At 49.5% G+C, this 20,518-nt stretch overlaps 1 protein-coding gene across 3 annotated transcripts; it reads right to left on the bottom strand.

Moving 5' to 3' along the window:
• Window positions 1-298: 298 nt before the first annotated feature.
• Window positions 299-18,893, bottom strand: C1QTNF2 (C1q and TNF related 2). 3 transcript variants are annotated; one of them, XM_035013628.1, is made up of 4 exons: window positions 18,718-18,801; window positions 7,657-7,822; window positions 4,527-4,779; window positions 299-1,076 (listed from the first exon to the last, which is right to left on the bottom strand). In XM_035013628.1, the coding sequence occupies exons 3-4, from the start codon at window positions 4,768-4,770 to the stop codon at window positions 463-465; spliced, it is 858 nt and encodes a 285-aa protein (XP_034869519.1). In that variant the 5' UTR covers window positions 4,771-4,779; window positions 7,657-7,822; window positions 18,718-18,801; the 3' UTR covers window positions 299-462. The 3 variants fall into 3 exon arrangements, with proteins under 3 accessions (XP_034869519.1, XP_034869500.1, XP_034869509.1); XM_035013609.1 differs by lacking the exon at window positions 7,657-7,822 and having other exon boundaries at window positions 18,718-18,893; XM_035013618.1 differs by lacking the exon at window positions 18,718-18,801 and having other exon boundaries at window positions 7,657-8,011.
• Window positions 18,894-20,518: the final 1,625 nt, after the last annotated feature.

Consider the following 20,518-nt stretch of genomic DNA (forward strand, 5'->3'; position numbering starts at 1 on the left):
ATAGACTTAAAAAAGATGAAATCTAAAAAAAAAAAAAAAAAAAAAAAAAAAATTCACCCTCTTGTTTCCCTACTATCATAGCAATAAATAATTCCTATTACTCTCGACCATGGCATGTGCATCTCCATCCTGGCACCATAATTATATTCTTTGATTGTTTATTTGTAAATTCCATCTCCTACTGGAATGGAAGCCCCACAAGGACAGAGCCTCTGTCTGTCTTGTTTGCTGAGGCACCTTCCAGCACGGTGCCTGTCACACAGCAGATACTAAAAAAAAAAAAGTGAATGGATAGATGTTAGGGATGAGTAAAAAAGCTTGGATTTAATGATGGAGGGAAAAATGGGCAGAGGAGGAATGTCCGAGGCTGGAAGTTCTCACGCCCACCCAGCGGAGAGTCGAGGGGTCTTGTTCTGGAAGTCCAAGAGCCTGTTCCCTCCCTGGAGCGCCAGAACCTGCTGTCTACACCTCATTGGGGTTGTCCTGGTCAGCGTAGATGAGGAAGCCCGTGAAGAGGCTGTCGGTCCAGTAAGGATCGTAGAAAAGCCCATTCTGCTCTGAGTAGAAGATCTGCAGCCAGACCTCATCACCCTGCTTCAGAGCCAGGATGGTGGAGCCCGAGGCCACATCGTGGTTGCCCGTGTTGGCATCGAAGGTCCGGATGCGGTACTGGCCGTTGTGCACCAGGCCGATGGCCAGGTGCTTGTTGGCCAGCGTGATGTCGTAGGTGAAGTAGTAGATCCCCGGCACGCCGCAGACGAACTTGCCACTGGACGCGTTGTAGTGGCCGCCCTCGTTCATCAGGATCTTGTCAAACTTGATGGGGAGCCGCTCCCTCGGGTAGCTCTTGGTCACGGCCACTGAGAAGGCTGATTTGGCGTGGCCGCTGCCGCAGCTGCAAGGGCCCGGGAGGCCCGGCTCCCCTTTCCTGCCCTTGGGCCCCTTCCTTCCTGGTGTGCCGTGCTTCCCCGGGGTACCACTGACCCCCTTGGGGCCGCGGGGGCCGGCCCGCCCAATGGCCCCGGCTTTGCCCTTTGGTCCTGGCTTTCCCCGGTTACCTGTCCGGCCAGGTGGACCTGGAAGACAGAGCAGCTGGTGTTATGGAAGGGCCTTCACAGAACTAGGCAGAGGCTGTGGGCCTTGGCTTTCCATCCTTGGAGCAGGAGGCTTTGGGTAATGGAAAGAGCAAGAAGGTTTTGGAGTCACATAGAAATGCGTGCAAATCCTGATGGTGTAACCTGGGGCACTTCTCCCCATCTTATCTGGAAAATGGGAATGGTGATACTTACCTTCCAGAACCACTGTGGATCAGGGCAAAAAGAATAACTTACAACAGTTCGCCCCCTTCCCTTTTCCTGCCTTCTGGGGAAAAGTCTGGTCTGTCGGCCAGACCAATCCTTTGACGGGCTTTTCTGGGAATGGGTCGACAAAAGAACTGGAAGAAGCCTCTTGACTTCAACGCGTTGAGCTTAGTACAAGCCCTGCGTTGAGCACGAGGTCCCTGTCCATATGTGCAAGAGTTTTAGTGCAGCATTGCTCACGATAGCAAAACTAGGAACAACTAAATGCCCATCCAAAGACAAATGCCTCAAAAATTATGGTCTACCCATACTGTGAAATTCTATGCAGGAGTTAAAAATATGAGGCAGATTTATGTGTACTATATGAAAACTTCTCTCAAGTATACTGTTAAGAGGAAAAAGCAGGTGGCAGACCCTTTTTTGTTGAAGGGAAACCACAACACTAACTAGTTCTATAGCCATTTAAGAGCAGAGGAGAATGGCCCATAGTAAACACTCTGCGAATATAGTTGGCATATCCTGCAGAACATTTGCCAAGTCATGTTTTCCTGTAGAATGCCCCTTGGTTCTTAATACCCGTATTTCATACAGTCTGCATTTCTCTCAATGCAACACTTTGGCCAGTGATTATATAGGAAACATTTCTATTTATGTCCCCTAAATTCAATACAACATTTTAAACAAAACAAATGTGGGTAAGGATTTGAGTCACATCCAAACACAATGGTATAATGGGTACAATTGGTAGATTGGCAGAATTGGCTGTAGATGTTTGAAAAGTTTGCCGCATGTCAGTCAAGGGCCTGCTTCTGAAGGTTGCTGGTGCTGAAAGGCATCCTAGCCTGATTGTACACAAGGAGACTATGTGCTAGGCACCAAATGAACTGGGCGATCACAAAGGCATGTTGTAGGCGTTTTACATTCTAACAAGGCACTTTGCTTCTTTTACGGATATATGTAGGCATTTTACTGTGTTTTAGTTTTGAGTTAACATGTAATGCATTTAAATCCTTCCTATTTTAAGTAATTGGGAAACAGATTCCCAAATAGCATTTTCTCACTGAACATCTAATTTTCAGGAGCAGATTGCTTAAGTGGCTGGCAATGCCTGGTGTTACTACACACATAGGTAAATTATGTAGAAAAAGGCCAGGAAGGAGACGTATCTAAGCAATTAATAGTAGTTACCTCTGGGAAGTGAGGAGAAGATGAGGAGGGTGGGAATTAAGAAGGTCTCTTGCTTTATTTGTATGATTTGAATATATCGCAGTGAGAATGTATTTGTGTATTACTCATAATTAAAAATTTTAAAAATGGGGAAAAATTAAGATCACGAAGCTGTTCCATGAAAAAAATGACAATAAGCAAAACTTATTGCTTCGTAGTGGGAGAAAGGACTGTGAGGAGGAATAAAAACTGAGTCATTTTGCTTTGGAATTTTTGGGGGGAGACAGACAGCTTCTTGGGAAGTTCTCCGACGTGTGATGTGGTGTGCCTCTTTCTTGATATCTTTTTGAGGAACTTCAGGAAAAGCTGATTTTACTTTTCAAGACCTTTCTGGGGGTGGATCTGTATGTGTGTGTCGGGGGAGGGTGGTGGGGTGGTTGCTACTGGTCCCAGGGTGGCCCAGCTTTACCGGTCAGGACTCTGCATCTCTTCACACTGCCTTCCTTGGTGTGTTGTCTTAATTCTCAGCAGAGACTCAGTGCATCGCAGGAGAGATGGCCAAGAGCAGGCCCCAGCCTACATCCTCACACCTCTTGATCCAGGAGAAAAAGGCAATAGCAGAGATACCCACTCACCTCTGGGACCTGTAAGGGGAATGTCAGGGGCAGCTCTCTCTGCTCGGAGCCCAGCCCAGACTGAAGCTACCACTGGGTTCAGGGAACGGGATACTGGGACATCCAGTGCCTGATGCACTCTGAGACCTCCTCGAGTCAAAGCCATCATCATTATTGATATAGTTGTCTGGGGAAGGAGGTGCTTTTGGAGGGCTTAATTTGGTGTGGTAGAAGAAGGTCTGGATTTGGAGTCAGCTCCCAACCTGTTACATGAGCTTGGTACATCAGTTAAGGGGTGACTACCATTTATTGTGCGTCTACTTCGAGACTGATGCTTCCCAGGTCATAGGTCATCTTTGTCACACCCCGGTGAGGTTAAGTGCTGTTATCATCTCTATTGTAGAGATGAAGCAACTGAGGAACGGAGAGAGGTTAACTCATTTGCCAAAGCAGGTACCTAGGTCTGTGTCCAGAGTTCAGGTTCTTGCAGCTGTGACGAATCCCCCTTGACTCTCAGTTTCTTCGTCTGTGACATGGGGATAGTAAGAATACCTCCTTCACAGGATGGTATGGACGGCCAGTTGAGCAACATACTCGTAAGTGCTTCATCAATGTTAAAAGTTATAACGACTCCCCAACTGCTTAAAACGTATGCGTGGGGATGTTGCTGACATCAAGGGTTTTGAGACATAAAGAATATCAAGGCGGAAAGGGCCTGTAGAGACTGTTCGATCTGTTTGCTGGCTGCCTGGCATCTCCTCCTTCGGGGAACCGCCCTTCATGACTTCATGTGGTCCCAGCGAGGCTGTCAGTCCCAGCGACCAACTGCCCTCACCACCCACTCATCCACCCAGGGGTGGGCCCATGACCCAGTCCTGGCAGATGGTGGTACCTCACCTCCATGGTCAAAGAGATTGGTCCAGGAAACATATGTGATTTGGGAAGATTAGTCATCCTGAGACTGGCTCTGGGGATCAAGCCATGAGGAGGTAGGCCTGAGCCCGTTGGCAGCCATATCAAAACTTTCAGCCTTTGTGAGAACAAAACCAACACACACGAGAAGCGGAGCCTTGACAACAACATTTGAGCTCCCGGACCCAGCCATTGCTGAAGCTCGGCTCTTGAACTCCCCAGTTGTATGAGCCAATAAATTCCATTCAGGGCTATAAATTGAGTTTCTGTCACTTGCCACCAAAGGGGTTCTGAATAATATATCAGGAGACTTGTCTAAAGCAACTCAGCAAATCAGTGGTGCAGCTGGGGAAGGGACACAAGATCTGATACCTGCTGTTCCTTCAGGAAGCACCGCTCTGCTTTTTAAAGAGACATTAATTTGGTATATAATGAAATGGGATTACTTTTCATTTGTATAACTAAACTCTCTCTGTGCCAGAGGATGTCAGCCCCAGGTAGGAGCAGGAGGGGCAGGCACTGGGCCTCTTACCTTCCTCCCCGCTGTCTCCCCGGTCCCCGTCCTGGCCATCGTGGCCGTCTTTTCCAGGAAAGCCCATTCTTCCCACCATTCCGGAGGGCCCTGGGGCTCCCGGGGGGCCAGGGGGGCCCTGGGGGCCAGGTAGGCTGCAGACAAGTTGAGGGGAGCCCTTTTGGAAGTCCCTGCGGGCGAAGGCACCAAGCAGTGGGTCTGCCGCACAAGGGAGGGCACAGGCCAGGAGGACCCAAGGGATCATGGCGGTCACCTGTGGGAGGCAAAAGAGCTGTGAGCAGGTGAGTCCAGCCACTGAGCTGACTGGTGGTCAGTCCGAAAGGCAGAGAAGGAGGAGGAGGCAGCTGGGAGAAATTCAATTATACTTCTCTCTTGCTCTCTCCTACATCACATACAAGTAGCTGGACAGGGTCATCCTATCTGGAGGACATATTTGGATGAACTGAGTCATGGACCCAGAATATACTCTGGAGAGGTCTTGGGGGCGAGGCACTCATCATCACACTGTTGTCCTTCAGAGTAGCTGAAACGGAGGTAGGACCTAATGGCCCAGTCGCACCGATTGGGAGGAGCCGTGGATGGCGAGAAACGAGCTATGATTTCATTCAAATACGCGGTACCAGTAGCAAGCCATTGTAGGTGATGATTTGTGGCTATGCTGCTTCTGTAGGGGGGACTCGGGGTAGCACCAGGTGAGAACTGAGGCTTCAGTTCTAAGTCCAGGTGCCCCACACCTGAGCAGCACGGGGAGGGGTGGGGGCCATGACAGCAGCCTCCCTGCCAGGTGCTTCCCGGGGGCAGGCACGGGCTCAGAGCGTTCCGCACATCACTTAACTCCCAGCATCCCAGGCAGACGGATACTGGCGAGGGAGGGGAGGCTCAGAGACGTGCACACAAGCCCATCTCGTGCAAGTAGCAGGTGACAGGGCTTGGGTTTGAACCAGACTGGGCAGATCCAGAGTTTGTGCCCTTTTGCTGCAGGCAATAATGCATACTTTTTTTTTTTAATTAAAAAAATTAATTGAAATAATACACTTGACATTCTTTGTGAAGTCAAACAATACTCTAAGTCTTATAATGAAAAACTGTGATCTCCAGCCCCACCTATCCTTAACCTCACACCCCATCCCAAACCCTTTTAGCTATCTCTTCTGGCATTTACTTCCATTAACAGATAATATGCTTACACTGATTCTTTTTTATTTATCAAAAAAATTTTTTTTAAAGATTTTATTTATTTATTTGAGTGAGAGAAAGAGCAAGCACGAGTAGGGGGAAGGGTGGGAGGAGAGGGAGAAGCAGACTCTGTTGAGCAGGGAGCCCAACTCGGGGCTCGATCCCAGGATCCTGGGATCATGACCTGAGCTGAAGGCAGACACTTAACCGAATGAGCCACCCAGGCACCCCTCAAAAAAAACTTTTTAAATTAAATATCAGGCTCCATGCCCAAAGTGGGGCTCGAACTCACAACCCTGAGATCAAGAGTCGCATGCTCTACTGACTGAGTCAGCCAGGAGCCCCCTGCGCCCTTTATTTTAGACATTATCTTTTGAATTTCATTTATGACAGATGAGGAATCAGCTCCCTTCCATCACCCTAGCTCCTATTTCCTCTCCCTCGTGTAGTTAAAATATAATTTTTGCTGAAATGAAAATTTGCTCTCTGAATCATTATCAGTATTGTCTACTGCCAAGCTAAGCCCTATATCATAATTGCATTTCCTTTCTCATACACTCTTTTCTTACTGGAGATAATAATTTTATTTTTTCATTTGCTTAGTTCCCCCTGCTATTATTTTCTACATTACCATTTGATCCGTTTATTTTCCATTTATTCTGATCCATTTATTTTCTTGAAGATAAAAGTCCTGGAGCCCCCCATCCCCCTGTTCCAATCCTCACACATGCAAAACCGTTGCCGTCCTAGATTCTCCTTTATGATCACTGTGGGGGTTGTCTTTGCCTCTCTCGTGTTACATCTCCTGTTGTGTGAATCCCACGTCTTTCTCTTTGTTTAATTAAAAAAGATTTTTTAAGGCTTCAGTTTCGTGGCACATAGCCTGTGATAGCTTCCTGGAAAGTAGTATGGGGAGTAATTTTTTAAAAACGTTGCAAGGGGGCGCCTGGGAGATGGAAGGTACCAGACATGCCCCAGCAGGGGTCAGCCTGGGCCAGAGGGGTCTGGACAGAAAGTGAGGGGCCCCAGCAGCGATAACCATGCAGGGCAGACACCAGAAAGCCAGAAGCTGAGGGCGAGGCCTGGACTTACAGCAAAAAGAGGTTGTGTGGGCCCACCTCCAGGCTGTTAGAGTCTGAGTCCAATATTGCAACCCCAAGGCGCCGGCAGAAGGCCCCCACGAAAGAGGTAGCTTCGATGTCTGCCAGGCCCAGAGAGGCAGAGCGGTACAGTCTCTGTCCCCACCCAGAAACATGGAAGAGCCCTCCTGCTGCCTGTCCCCTTACTTCTCCTTCCTTCAACCTGGAAACAGGTGAGCTGAGAAAGGGGACAGATGGCCCTGCCAGCTTCCCATCTTGGCTGGGGGACAGGAGGAAGTCTCACCTTTGAATGAAGATTGAAGATGGGATTCCCCGGGAGTGGATGCCTCCCTCCCTGGCTACATTATAGAGGGTCAGAGGAGGTAAAAATGTGTGCCTCTGACGTCACCTGAGCTGCCCGTGGCTGGCCTGAGTGACAGGAGAGGTGTTGGCGGGCCTGGAGAACGTGGGGATGTGCATGATGTACTTTTGGAGAATTGTGCCCTAGACCCTCCCGGGCACCAGGCATCTCCATCTCCTTCCCTCGTCTGCTTGACAAGGGTCTTGGAAAACTGTCACTGTTCCTTGTGAGCTGTGATACATCTGGGCGCCCGCAAGAGAAACCGAATTCTCAAAGCAGGTTTGAAATGGTTTGAAAAGTTGCAATCTGCAAATATTTTGGACCAGGGAGAGGGAGGAAGGAAGCCGGTGGGAGCGAGTCTTCTAGGCAGAGGAGGTCCTGCAAACAGCTAGATGAAGAAAGGCAGGAAGGAGAGACAGCTAGATGAGAGAGGAAGGAAGGCGAAGAAGCCTCTGTTTCAGTTTACGAGCCCCCTTTCTCTTCTGACCATCACTCTCAGCCACACAAGCCCTACCTCTGCCGGCACCAGCCTCTTGGGGACAACAGGGGATGCCGCTCAGTGACCGCTGGCCCAGGGCAGGCCCCAGTGGCTGGGTGGAGGAGCAGGGCTCTGGAACATGCACGGAGGAAGGGATTTCTCAGAGCTGGAGTCTGGCGGTTCCCGCAGTCCGAGCCAGGAACTGTTTTGGAAATAAAGGCGGGGAGACTAGATTCTGGAGGGAGACAGACACTCCTTGCCTCCAGGGCACCTCCAAGAAAAACAAGGCTGCAAAAATTCCTGCTCCCAGCCAGTGCCCCCGCCCTCCTGCCCTCTCAAGCCTGGCCCCAAGCCGACTCTCCACACTTTGGTGCTGAGACAAACTGGATGTTGGGGGCTTGGAGGGGAGCCAGGGCCACAAGGCATCCAGACAGGTTACCTCTTCCAGGGTCTTTTAAATAAATTTAGAATGGCATACTTGGGGAGGGCCCCAAGGGGCCAGCCCTCTTAGTTACAGACAGGGAAACTGAGGCAGAGGCAAACTGACTTTATTAGATGCCTACAATGTTCCAGGCACTGTGTGAGGCTCTTTCCATGAATTATTTTATTTGAAGTTTATAATAAACTCTGTGAAGGTGGTAAACTTATTATCCTATTTTTCAGAGGAAGAAACAGAGGCTCTGAAAAGTGAAATGATTTACCTAAAGTCACGCAACTGGTGCAATGGGGACTGCATTCAAACCAGTGTCTGAGGGGGTCTGAAGACCGCACTTAATCTACTACACCTTGCTCCCTCCTCCTGCTATTTTTGTCCTGTTTTATACTAGAGGAGACTGAAGCTCAGAGGCTAATTTGCTCATATTTACACAACAGTTCATGGCAGAAGTTATATTTGAACTTGGGTTTGGCTGACCCTAAGGCCCAAACGCTTTCCCTTATGTCAGCATTTCTTAGATTTTTCTCCTAAATATTCTGAATCACAGAAGAGACCTTGAAGCATTTGCCAAAGCCACACACAATAGAGAAATTTCTTTAATATCAATTTACACACACACACACACACACCTGCAAGCACACACATATACACACGTGTGTGTGTGTATAATACATGACTGTGAAAATGTAGATGTGATACTTTTTCTCCCTCAGGATACTTGAGTAAATTGATGCTTAAGGAAAACCTCCTATCCTTTGAGAGGCCCATACTTGGCTTAGCCAAGGTGATGGGGTGGGGATGCGGGGACGTCCTGGGCCCTGACTTCCACAAGCCCCTTTGGAGTGTTAATGGGATGTTCCCATGAGCTGAACCAAAAGACCAGGGTGTACAAAGCACATGCCCGGCACCAGCAGCTCATTCCTTGCTTAGACCCAGCAGGAGCCTCCTCCCTGGTCTCCTGCTTCCCCCACACGTACTCCCCATGCGAAGCCAGAGGGACCGTTCAGAAACCTAACTCAGCCCCATCACTTCCTGGAGGGTCTTAGTCCAGTTGTTGCTGGTGGTAACAGCAAACATCGGAAGCCCTCACGTGGCCCACAAGGCCCTAAATGACCCGGCCCCTGCTGCCACCACTGCCCCATACCAGCTCCCCCTGCCTCTCCCTGCTTCCCCACCCCCCAGCCACCCACCTTCTTCAAGCCAAGCTCCATTCTGCCAGCCTAGGAGCCCCACCCTCTTGGCTAGCTGGCTCTTTATCCATTGTGTTTCAGCTTAAATGTCCCTTCCTTCAAGGCCTTCCCTGACATGCCCTCTCAGACAGCTCTCCCTTTGGACCCCAGCTCCTTGACTGTGTCTTTCTAGCCCTTACAACAGTGCACCTGTACTCACTGGATTTGCTTGCTCCCCTGCTTACTGGGCATTCCCATTAAAATGGAAGCCCCATGGGAGCAGGGACCCCAGCTGGTCTGTTATATCCTCACAGCTTCCAACTTCTTTGCACACAGTGGGTGTTCAAGAAACATTTGCCTCATTAATGTGTGAGACACACAGTCGGCCCTCAAGGAAATCCACAGTGAGGAGAAAACAAGGCAATGGCCTAAATCCAAAAGGAATCCTTGGATCCAAATAAGGTTTCTCCAAAAAAAAAAAAAAGGAAAAGAAAGTTTTCTCCCTTTCGAGGTTATTCTAACTCAACCCAGATCTAATTCTAATCCCTCCTTTCTTTTGACCTCCTAGAGCACAGGCACTCCCACCCTCACTCCAGGGATGGAGCTTACAGAATATTTTACACATAGGAGGTACCCCATAAATATCTGTTCAACTGCTCAGAGGGAATAAAAAACAATTATTGATCCTTCCTCACCTTTTTGAAAAACTATTTTAGTTCCTGGGGTGCCTGGGTGGCTCAGTAGGTTAGGCATCCAGCTCTTGATTTCGGCTCAGGTCAGGATCTCGGGGTCATGAGACTGAGCCCTGTGTCAGGCTCCATGACCAGCAGGGAGTCTGCTTGAACATTCTCTCTCTCTCCCTCTGCCCCTGCTTGTGCTGGCATGCACCATGCACGCTCTCTCTCTCAAATACATAAATACATCTTAAAAAAAAAAACTATCTTATTTCCTAAATCCCTCCTGGTGGGAGTTGAATAAGAAGGCTATGACAGTCTTCCTGCTGTAGCGGAAAAAAATGTTAGTTGATTAAACCCCCAAAATGAAGTCATGAGGTACTAAACTTGGATGAAGTTCTTCAGTCTGGTTTTAATTTGTCCAGTCCCTGGACTTCTCATCTCTCAGTTAAGTAGCTAATGATTCATAAATACACATGTCCTAGGAAGAACTGGGAGTTAAGTCTCCCAGCCTGAAGTCCACTGTCAGGGGAAGAGTCTGCCTCCTCCTTTCTGCCCTTGGCCCTCAAGACACGGGCTCCCGGTTCATTCCCAAGGACCCTCGGCCCAGACTGTAATGAGAGAAGGACCAGAAGTGGGGACATCGGTGTCTTGCTGACTACCCCTGAGTGTGGTCTGCTGGTAGAAACTCCAGGGACACTTGTCTGGGCTGGCTGCTCACTTCTGAGCCATCCTGCCTTGGAGACTAGAAGATCTACATTATACTTAAATCTAACTTGCTGGTTATTGGGTTATGACCACTGGCAGGTAGGGCTGGTGTTTAACTCTGTGATTCAGAGCCATGGGAAACCCACTCACTTAGTTTCCCCATCTAATGGAAATAATAGTTTAGCCACCTCATGGAGTTTCTGTAGGAACAATGAGATAACGTACCCAAAGCTTTGAGCCCAGTGTGTGACTGACTGCTCAGCAGTTGGAGAGAGCTCTGAAATGCCCCCTAGCCCTCACCCCCTCCCTGTGAAGCCCGAAGACCATTGCCTGCCTCATCCTTCAGGGCTCAGATCTGCTACTGTCTCCTCAGACAGAAATGTCTGGTCATGGGACCGAAAGTATCCCACCCACCCCTGCTACTTTGCTTTTCCTTTCCAAGCACTTGGACCAAGTTGTGATTATATAGGGTATTGGTTTCTTGACCCACCAACTGTGTCCTCCTTCTGGTGTGGAAGTCCAGGAAAGCAAGTCCCTGCCTGTCCTGCTTTTGATCATGTCCCCAGAGCCCAGCACAGTACCGCCCCACATATAGGAGTGCTCAGTTCAGAGCTGTTCCTCAGCCTTGAACGAGACACTCCTTTTAATAAAAGGGCAAAACAGGATCACTACTTTCATTTGCTTTGTGTGGATGACAAAGCCACACTCGCCCAATGAGGGAGAGGCAGCGAGATGACTGGTCTTGGGATTGGAAGATGTGGGTCACGTAACTCACTGGTTATGTGACGGTGGGAAAGTTGTCTCCTCTTATCCCAGCTTCCATTTCCTCACCTGTGAAATGGAGGTGGTAACGCTCATTCTGTCTGCCTTTCAGGACTGCTCTGAGAATCAAACAAGATAACTAATGTTGAGAGCAAACATGATACAAAAGTTGAAAATTGTAATTGCCACCACCTGCCCCTGAACTAATAGCAAGCAGTCCTGACCTCCCACTAGGAGCCCCCGGAGTGTCTAGGGAGGCGGTTCTGGGAGGGAGGTGCTGGGGATACCTGAATCGGACCCAGCCAGCGATTCTACCAGACTTTGGAGTAAAGGGGAAGGGGCTGGTGGCTGGAATGGGGTGGGGCTCACTTGCAGATGAAGCTCCCTGAAAATTCCCTTTGATGGGAGTGACAATTCTATAATGAAAAACATCCCATGCCCTCCCTGAATTCCAGGAGGCAAATTGGAAACAGCCCTCTCCAGCTTCTCTGAAAAGCTGACAGACCGCCTGGAGAAGAGGGGCTGGCGACAGCTCCTCACACAGCGCTCACAGAAAAGTCCCCTTTCCCAGGATTTGGGAACACTCCAGCAACCCGAGTCTAATACAGAAGATTAAAAGGCATGGGGCCCACTTGCCAACAGGCCCCAGAAACGATCCGATCTGCTGTTTTCTGCTGCCACACTCCCTGCTTCTGGCTGGGTGTAGCAAAGAGGTCCAAGGACAAAGCGTGTCCCAGCGAGATCCCAGGAGCCAGGATCTCGCAGGGCTGGTGCCCAGCACACACTCCTGAAGACCCACTGGAAGTCGCTAGACCTTCTGCTATGTACACCCAAACCCCGCCGACCAACAAACCCGGCATGCAATGTGCTGTGCTGAACACGGGGCCCACCCCTGGGCCCCTGGCTGCTTCGTGTGGGACCCCAGTGCCCAGGCAGTGAGGGCACAGAGCCATCCAGCCTCGGGGCTGCCCACAGCTGTTTTCCGCCACGGAGACCAAGGACTGCAGGGAGGCAGAAGAATGCAGCCTGTGTGCCAGATGTGAGGGGAGGGAAGGAGCCCGAGGGTATTCGAGTCCTGTATCCAGCTTGGCCCAAGGGCCAGCCTCCAAGTGGCAGCCCAGGGTGCTGGGGAGTGTGTTTGAGCAGCGCATCCGATAGAAGTAGGATGTACGGCCACCATTCGAAAGGGCTCTCATTGCCATGGTAAAAAGGTAAAATGAAAGCAGTGAAATTCAATTTAATGTAGCCTTACCTATCTCAAAGATCACTTCAACGTGTAATTAATGTAAAAATGATTAAGGAGGCATTTCGCATTCGTTAATCAGCACTAAGTGTTGGAAACCCAGCGTGTATTTTCCCTTTGCAGCATATCTGCGTTCAGACCGGTCACGTCGCAAGCCACAGCCATGTGGTGGCTGGGATTAGCTCTAAACAGAGCCGCTTGGGTGGAACCAGTTGAACTCACTGTGGGACCTCTTACAAATTACTTATTCTATCTCCCTCAGCCTTGTCCTCTCCCAAATGGGGACAATACTCCTACTATCTGCCTTAGAAGGTTGTTATGAGGACATAATGTCCCTAGACGAGGCGCGGCATATGGTGAGGGGTACAAAAGTATGAGCTATTATTACTGTATTATTTCTTACCCTTCCAAAGATCAAACAGGATAATGGATGTTGAAAGTAAAGCACGATACAGAAATCAAGACCTTGTTTAAAATTGTAATTGTCACCAACTGCAGTCCTGATCGCTGAGTCTTGGGGCATTTCAGGGGGAGGCCCCTGCTTTCTCTTTCTCCATTTTTCATTTAAGCTAGTTTGCTTTGTGTTTCCGTCAGTTGCCACCGGAAGCGAGGAGGCTGGGCCTTTGCCCCTGCTCTGGCATGGCATCCTGAGGGAAGGATGGGGTGCCTGCCTTGGCCCCACACCGCTGAGCCACCTGGTATGTTCACGCTCCATAATACACAGACGGGTGAATCACCGGGACAGCGCTTAGCTCAGCCAGTGACGGGAGGCCAAATGGGGTATCACGTGCTTGGTACCATGGCTTGGCATGTGCATGCCCATAAATGGTGCCACTTATTGCCTCTGAGGCCAGACACTGGGGTTCTGGAGATGAAAAATGTGGCTGCCACCCTCACAGGGCACACACCCTGGTTATACTGAGGGTCCAGCCTGGGTGCCCAGGAGAGAAAGCAAGCCTTGAACCTCCTTTCTCTTTGAAACAGGCCCTCATTCCAAAGAGCACCCAGGACCAGGCAGAAGGCAAGGGAAGGACATTGTGGGGCGAGATGATCCCTCGGAATGGTACAGAAGGGACCACCCTTGAAGACCCAGGAACTGAGGGGGGGGAACAAATTCTGAACTCTGAAGAGCTAGGGAGCAAAGGCTAAGTTTGCCTGGACTTCTCTGGGCTGCTGGTCTCCATGGAGGCTGTTCCAGTCAGGCCCTGACAGGCTTTCAGGGTAACTCTAAGGATCTGACCCGGGGCTGGCCTTTGAGAAGCACAGAGTCGGTCCGGTGCTTAGGAGTCATACATGTTCGACCTCTGCTACTGAACCCCTTTGGGCCTTAGTTTCCTTGTCTGTAAAATGGAAAAAACCATACTCTATGGTCTTGTTTAAACCATTTGAATTTGAAATAGCATGAAAGAAAAATATTTATTCTTTCTCTTTATGTGTGAAATCTGAAATAATTCAAAACCCCCCAAATTAAAAGTTTGTCAAGAACCTCGCAAGGCAGCGTGACTTGTAAATGGTCAACTGTGTGTACGCGAGAACCACATGACAACACTATTCTAGTAGGTGAGCAAAATACCTGCCATCCTTCAGCCGGCGAATTTTGAATTACACCAATTCGAATTATTTGAGGTCTTTACTCCCCGAGTAATTAAATTGCTCATCCCTCCCTTATACAATAATTGTGAATATTAAATGAGATAATGCAGTAACCAGGCACCAGTAAGCACTAGGTAATGGTAGTGTTATTCCGATATGATGATAACACGTGAAAGCAAGGTGACATAGGCTATAACAGGAGGAGGTTAAATGAGCAGACCTGGGTCTGCTGTTGCCTCATCTGTAACATATGAGAAAGGTGAGCCGAACACTTGTGAGCTTTGGGGTAAACAGCTCGCAGGCAGTTATGACAGCTGCTACGGGTTGACAGCAAGGCACAAATGCGAAGGTGCAGGATTTCTACACGTGTGACCTACTGTCAAAGAAGTTGTAAAATTCGGGCGCCTGGGTGGCTCAGTCGGTTAAGCGTCTGCCTTCGGCTCAGGTCATGATCCTGGAGTCCCGGGATCGAGTCCCGCATCGGGCTCCCTGCTCGGCAGGGAGTCTGCTTCTCCCTCTGACCCTCCCCCCTCTCATGTGCTCTCTCTCATTCTCTCTCTCACAAATAAATAAATAAAATCTTAAAAAAAAAAAAGTTGTAAAATTCAAATTTACTCATTCAATAACCAGCTCTTTATTAACATTGCAATGTGCAGGGACCTCTGGTTGAAAGGGTTAAAAAAGCCAGGGAGGATGGCCTGCCACTGAGGGATTGATTAGGGAATGATAATCTAGACCTGACTGGCTTATCAATGGCCTGAGCTGATGCAAACTACAGACTGCACCATGCTTTTGTTGTTGTTGTTGTTGTTTTAATTTGAAATTGTTGCCAATGTAAAACATGGGAGATTTTATGTTAAAATCAAGATTTCCAGGCACAAGCAGCCGACTCTGTGGCTGGAGCCCAGCTCTCGCAAAGTGCAATGCGCTCTCGCCAGCCCGCAGCTTGCCCTGCCTTCTGCCTGAGCTCCAGGTCTCCACCCGTGGCTAGAAATCCCGGCGGTTGGTCCATGCCTCTCCTGCCTTCGAGGGCACGGGAGTTCGGAGTTGGAGCTGCACATCGTTCCCAGCACCGAGAACCTGTGACAGCTGGTCCGCAAACTCACCCCGGGGGCACATGAACAAGTCCCCGGAGCAGGTGCTGAAGCATACCCAGTGCCCACGGTGCCAGAGAGCTCCGCGTGAGTACAAACAAAGGGTGTCAGAAGCCGTGTATGGAGTGCGTGCCTGCCTGCCTCCGGCACACCAGGAAGAGGGGGGAAGACGAGAGGCAGAGCACTGGCCCCTCACCCGAGAGAAGCCTCCTGGCAACCTGCTTGTAGTGAAGACGGCGCAGGGGCGAGTGACAGTGACAACACCATGGCCGACATGTACCCACCTGAGTTGTTCACCAGAGAGGACCTGGGAGGGACTGAGCATGGGGACAGCATCGATGACTCTTCGACAGAGGAGGAGGGCGAGAGGTCAAGGTGCCCAAGGGAGAAGGGTCCTGGGGCCAGAGAAGAGATGGAAGGGGACCAGGAGCAGGTCCTCAGGCATTAGGAGAAGCAGTTGGGCTCACCAAAGAAGTTCAAAAGTCATGACCATAAACCTAAGAGCTTCAGCTCTTTTAAATAGGTTAATAAAAGGTTGCTGGAAAAAGCAAAAAATAAAAAAATCAAGATTTTCAGGTTTTCTTGAGAATCTGGAGGATCTGGCAACATTTGGCAGGGCACCAACTGGCTGCCCCTTGAGATGGAGTGTTATGGGCTGAAATGTGTTCCCCAAAATTCATATGTTGAAGTCCTAATCCCAGAACCTCAGAATGGGGTGATATTTGGAGGTTGGGCCTTTGAAGAGGTAAAGGGAAATAAAGTCGTATGGATGGGCCCTCTTCCATGATGACTGGCATCCTCATAAAGAGATTAGGACACAACACACAGAGGGATGACCATGTGAGGTCCCAGCAAGAAGGTGACCATCTGCAAGCCAAGGAGAGAGGCCTCAGAAGGAACTAACCCCGTCGTCACTGTAATGGTAGACTTCTAGCCTCTAGAACTCGGAGAGAATAACTTTCTGTGATTTAAGTCACCAGTCTGTGGTACTTTGTTATGGCCACCCTAGCAGACCACGACGCAGCATCTGCATTCCCCAATGTGCACAGTGCTTACCACTCCCAGATGGCATGCCTTCTGCTCACTTTTGTGTCATGCACAGCCCCTATCAGCATCTGAGTTGGCAACCCCTGACCCAGGGGAAAAGGGTGTTCTCCACACATGTTGTGTGTTCTTACTTCAAAGCTTTGATGTTCATTTCCCCCGTTCGGCTCTCCTCACAGTTCTGTAAGGCTGATACTATCATCCTCACTTGGCAGAAGAGAAAACAGGGCTCAGAAAAGTGAAGTCATTTTTTCCAGGTCCAAGCTGGGAGGGGACCCAGGCCTGCTGACTCAGGGCACGGGGCTCATGTACCTCTGCCATGTGCTCGGGCATAGGACCCACGAACAGAAAGCCTTAACTCACAGGGCAGCTCTGTGTGTGTGTGTTTGTTATAGAGGTAAGCCAGGGCACAAATCCAAGGAGGCTTATTTCCTTGAAAAAAGATTTGGCATAGAATTCCTTTCAAAAGTAAACCTAGAATAGAATTTGAACTGAAATCTGCTTTATGCAGGAGTTCATCTCATGGAGGCAAAGCCCGGTTGGCAAGCCTCTGACTGGAAGGGAGGGTGAGGGAAGCTGTGAGTGTGTACACGGACTCTGTTAGCCTATGCCGAACATTCGGGAGCAGAAAGCAGTAGAGACTGGCACAGTAGGAAAGAGGAGTCAGTCCCCTGTGTCCAAGCAGCTGATGAGGAAGAATAGTGAGACAGGGAAGAAGAGGGGGATTTGCAGAGAAAGCAGTCACGTCCTGGGGGAACTTGCTGAGTATTTGGTGGAGGCAGAATAGCTTCAGAGATGACCCCAGACTTGTGAAAGAAATCTCCATTTACTCGTACGGTGACATACTATGACACCATTATGAGAACAAAGTCAGTCCAGACATGCAAACGGAAAGATGGCCAACATACACAAAGTGAAAAAGGCATGTTGCAGTATGGAACATAAAGTATGATTCTTTTTGAGTTAAAAAAAAAAAAGGATACACACACATATATAATTTCTGAAAGGACACAACTTCTTGATAAATGGGTTTCCTCTCAGAATTAGGAATGGGTGTGTCAGCTTTTACTTTTTACTTTCTCCCTTTTTGTACTGTCCGAATTTCTTATGATGAGCACTGTTAGTTTTGTAGCATTTAAAACAAAAGGTGACCCTAATATTTAAGTATTAGAAGACAGGCAAAGTTGGTGTCCCTGCTAGGATGGGGAGAAGTCAGACATTTGGGAAGAAGCCAACACCATGGTGCACTTGATGTTCTAACAAGTGCAGGGGGTCTGAGGTGTTGGCAGTGGAAAGTGGGCTTAATGGATACAATTACCAGATAACAGAATAAATCAGAAGAGAACTGTGTAGGTGGGGGAGGGGGGCAGAAAGGGAGGAGAGGAGAGGACAGACTTTGAACAATGCTACCTGAGCATCAGCCTTGGGTTGACATATATAAGATGTTGTTGTTATTGCTGCTGGTTCAGTGGGGGTAGGAACACGGGGTCCCTGGGAGATGGCGGGTCTGAGGGGGGAGATTTTGAAGGGTTCCAGGTAGGAGAGTTTTGTGATCAAAGAGCAGAGGAGGATGGTGCAGAGGTTGTGCAAACAAGGACTGGGAGACCAGTGGGGGCCACTGCGATCTTTCAGCAGAGAGATACAGTCCTGGAATAGGACCGTGGCAGGGGGGTTGGAGAAATATGAACAAAGTAATTAAGACAAGGCTTGGAGACAAGTAGTTTGGGGGAAGACAGTTGTAAAGAACTGGATGCAAATCTCAACTTGCCACTTGCCACTTGCCACTTAGTACCTTTTGAGCTCAGTCTGCCCGTCTAATAATACACTTAATTAAAGACGTGCTGTGAAGAGTAAATGAGATCATGCACTCCATAAATACCAACTATGATTGTTAGCTCGGGTATTGGACTCAGACTTACCAGGGCTCAAGTCCCTTTACCACCAGTTACTAGCTGTGCAACCCGAAGCAAGTCATTAACGTCTGAGCCTGGTTCCTCTTTGGCAGATGGGGGTGACCCGTCGTCATGGAAATGAAACAGCACACCAGAGGCTGCCAGAGCCTGGCACAAAATAGGCGCTCAATAAATTGTAGAGGTGTTGCTATCAACAGTTAAGCCACTTAGCACAGAGCCCGGCATACAGTGAGCGCTCAATACAGGTTAATTCATGTGATAATTCATAAGGCAGAGGTCGGGAGTCAGGAATCCCGGGGTTGCCCGGCCTGCAAAGAGGGGAAGTTTGCAGCCCTTGCGCTCCCACCCGCACAGCCCCCTGTCCCCGCCCCAACACCGCGGAGCCCTCCCGTCCCATCTGAGCTCTCCGCCCCTGCAGGAGGGCGGCGGAGGTGCGGCGCGGGTAGCGCACGGACACTCACCCTCGCAGCCTCGGCCACGTCCAGGGGCTTCCGGAACCACGAAGCCCTCGCCCAGCTCGGCGTCCCGCCTCCCGCCGCCGCCGCTCTGCCGGCGCCCGCCCCAGGCATACTTTTCCCATCCCGTCATGGGCGGGAGCGCTCCGTTCCCGGTCACGTGGGCCAGCCCGCGGCTCCGAGCTCTCCCTTCGGCAGAGGTTTGGAAAAACTTCAGCGCTGGTGACAACTTGAGTGTGTCCATGCAGGTCTCTGGGTGTAGAACTTGTCAGTGCATTGGAAGGTTTACATGCACGAGAGTGATTGCTACCCAGCTGGTTGCAAGAGTGTGGGTATTCGCGCGTGTGTCTGAAGAGACATCTGCATTGCTTGCACGTGAGCATTCGACTCGCTGCGGATCAGAGGGTAATGGGCATGACAGCTGTAACAGCGTAAATTCCCCAAGTACGGAATTTGCCTGTACTTGAGTGATTATGAATCGTGTGTGCGTGTTTAGTTGTGCATGTGTGTGTGTGTGTGCATTCATAAGTGCAGGTGTCCAAACGTTCATCAGGGCTCCCGTATGCACACATACACTCACACGTCCAAGATTGCAGCTCAGTGTGGAACCGAAGTGCACTTCATTTGCTGGGTGTATGCATTGAAATGTGTGTATGAGTGTGCACAGCCACATATCAGTGTGCATGTGCATGAGTTCTGTGTGGTGCCTGCTCACTCTGGGTGTGTTCATATGTGCACGTGCTGTGGTGTAGCTTTTGTGAGTATGCACATACATAATAGTGTCCCTGTGTCCCAACCCTCTTTTCCCTCCTCCCAGAAGGTAAGTCTTCCCTGGCTTCACTAAGTCTCTGCCCCCTCCTCAGATTGCTGAGAGTCCCAGAACAGGCAGAGTGACCCTGTTTAGGTTGCAAGCAGACTCTAGAGGAAAGAAAAATCACAGAGGCCTGGCTTTAGCTTCTTCCTGTTCTTTCTACTGCTCTCTTCTATGAGCTACCAGTATTTCACTCCACTGCTGCAGCATCTGGCTAGCAGATGATATATGACCCACATTCAGAATTTTAATGCAGATATACATTTGAAGTCTGCTGGTTCCACCACCTAAGACAAGTCACTTACCTCATGGATGGTGTCTTATCTTCTGAAAAGTAGAGAGAGTAATGATTATATTATTGTCTCGTCTCCTCCCCTCCCCCGAAGTTGGGACACTCACCCATAAAGGTGTTTGGCAAGCCACTGAACTATGTAGAGAATTATTACTAATGTTACATAAACATTATCTGAGGATGAAAGTTAGCAGGCTCAACAGATCTTCATCCAACAAACATTTGATAAACATCTGTGAGGTGTCAGTCCCTGAGCTAGGTGCTGGGGATATGGAGGTAAACCAGAAGGCTTTGGTGCCTGTCCTCATGGAACTTAGAGTCTCATGGGGATGACACAAGTGGATACAAGTGAAAGGAGTATTACAGAAGAGGAAAACACTGAGTATGAAACTGGGCGTTCAGGGGGAAGGCCTGGGTCTAACCCTGAGGGAGGACTGGGACTTGTCTGGGTGTAGGGGAGGTGTGAGCTCTAAACACAGAGGAAAGATGACATGTGAAGTAGGGTTTAGTGTGTTGAATCATAGATGGCTGGAAAGGGTACCTCTGTTCACCACTCCCTCTGGGTACCTTGGTCTGTTCCCAAATATGTCAGGAATGAAAAAGGTAAGGAAACCCTGCCTCGAATGCATGGATGCCATTCACAATCTAAAGGGCTCTAGGATAGAGTAGAAATCTCCGCGTGTTACCCATGGGCCTCCACTGCC

The sequence above is a fragment of the Mirounga leonina genome, unplaced genomic scaffold (assembly GCF_011800145.1).
Source record: "Mirounga leonina isolate KUSES-001 unplaced genomic scaffold, KU_Mleo_1.0 Mir_104, whole genome shotgun sequence".
Taxonomy (NCBI): Eukaryota; Metazoa; Chordata; class Mammalia; order Carnivora; family Phocidae; genus Mirounga; species Mirounga leonina.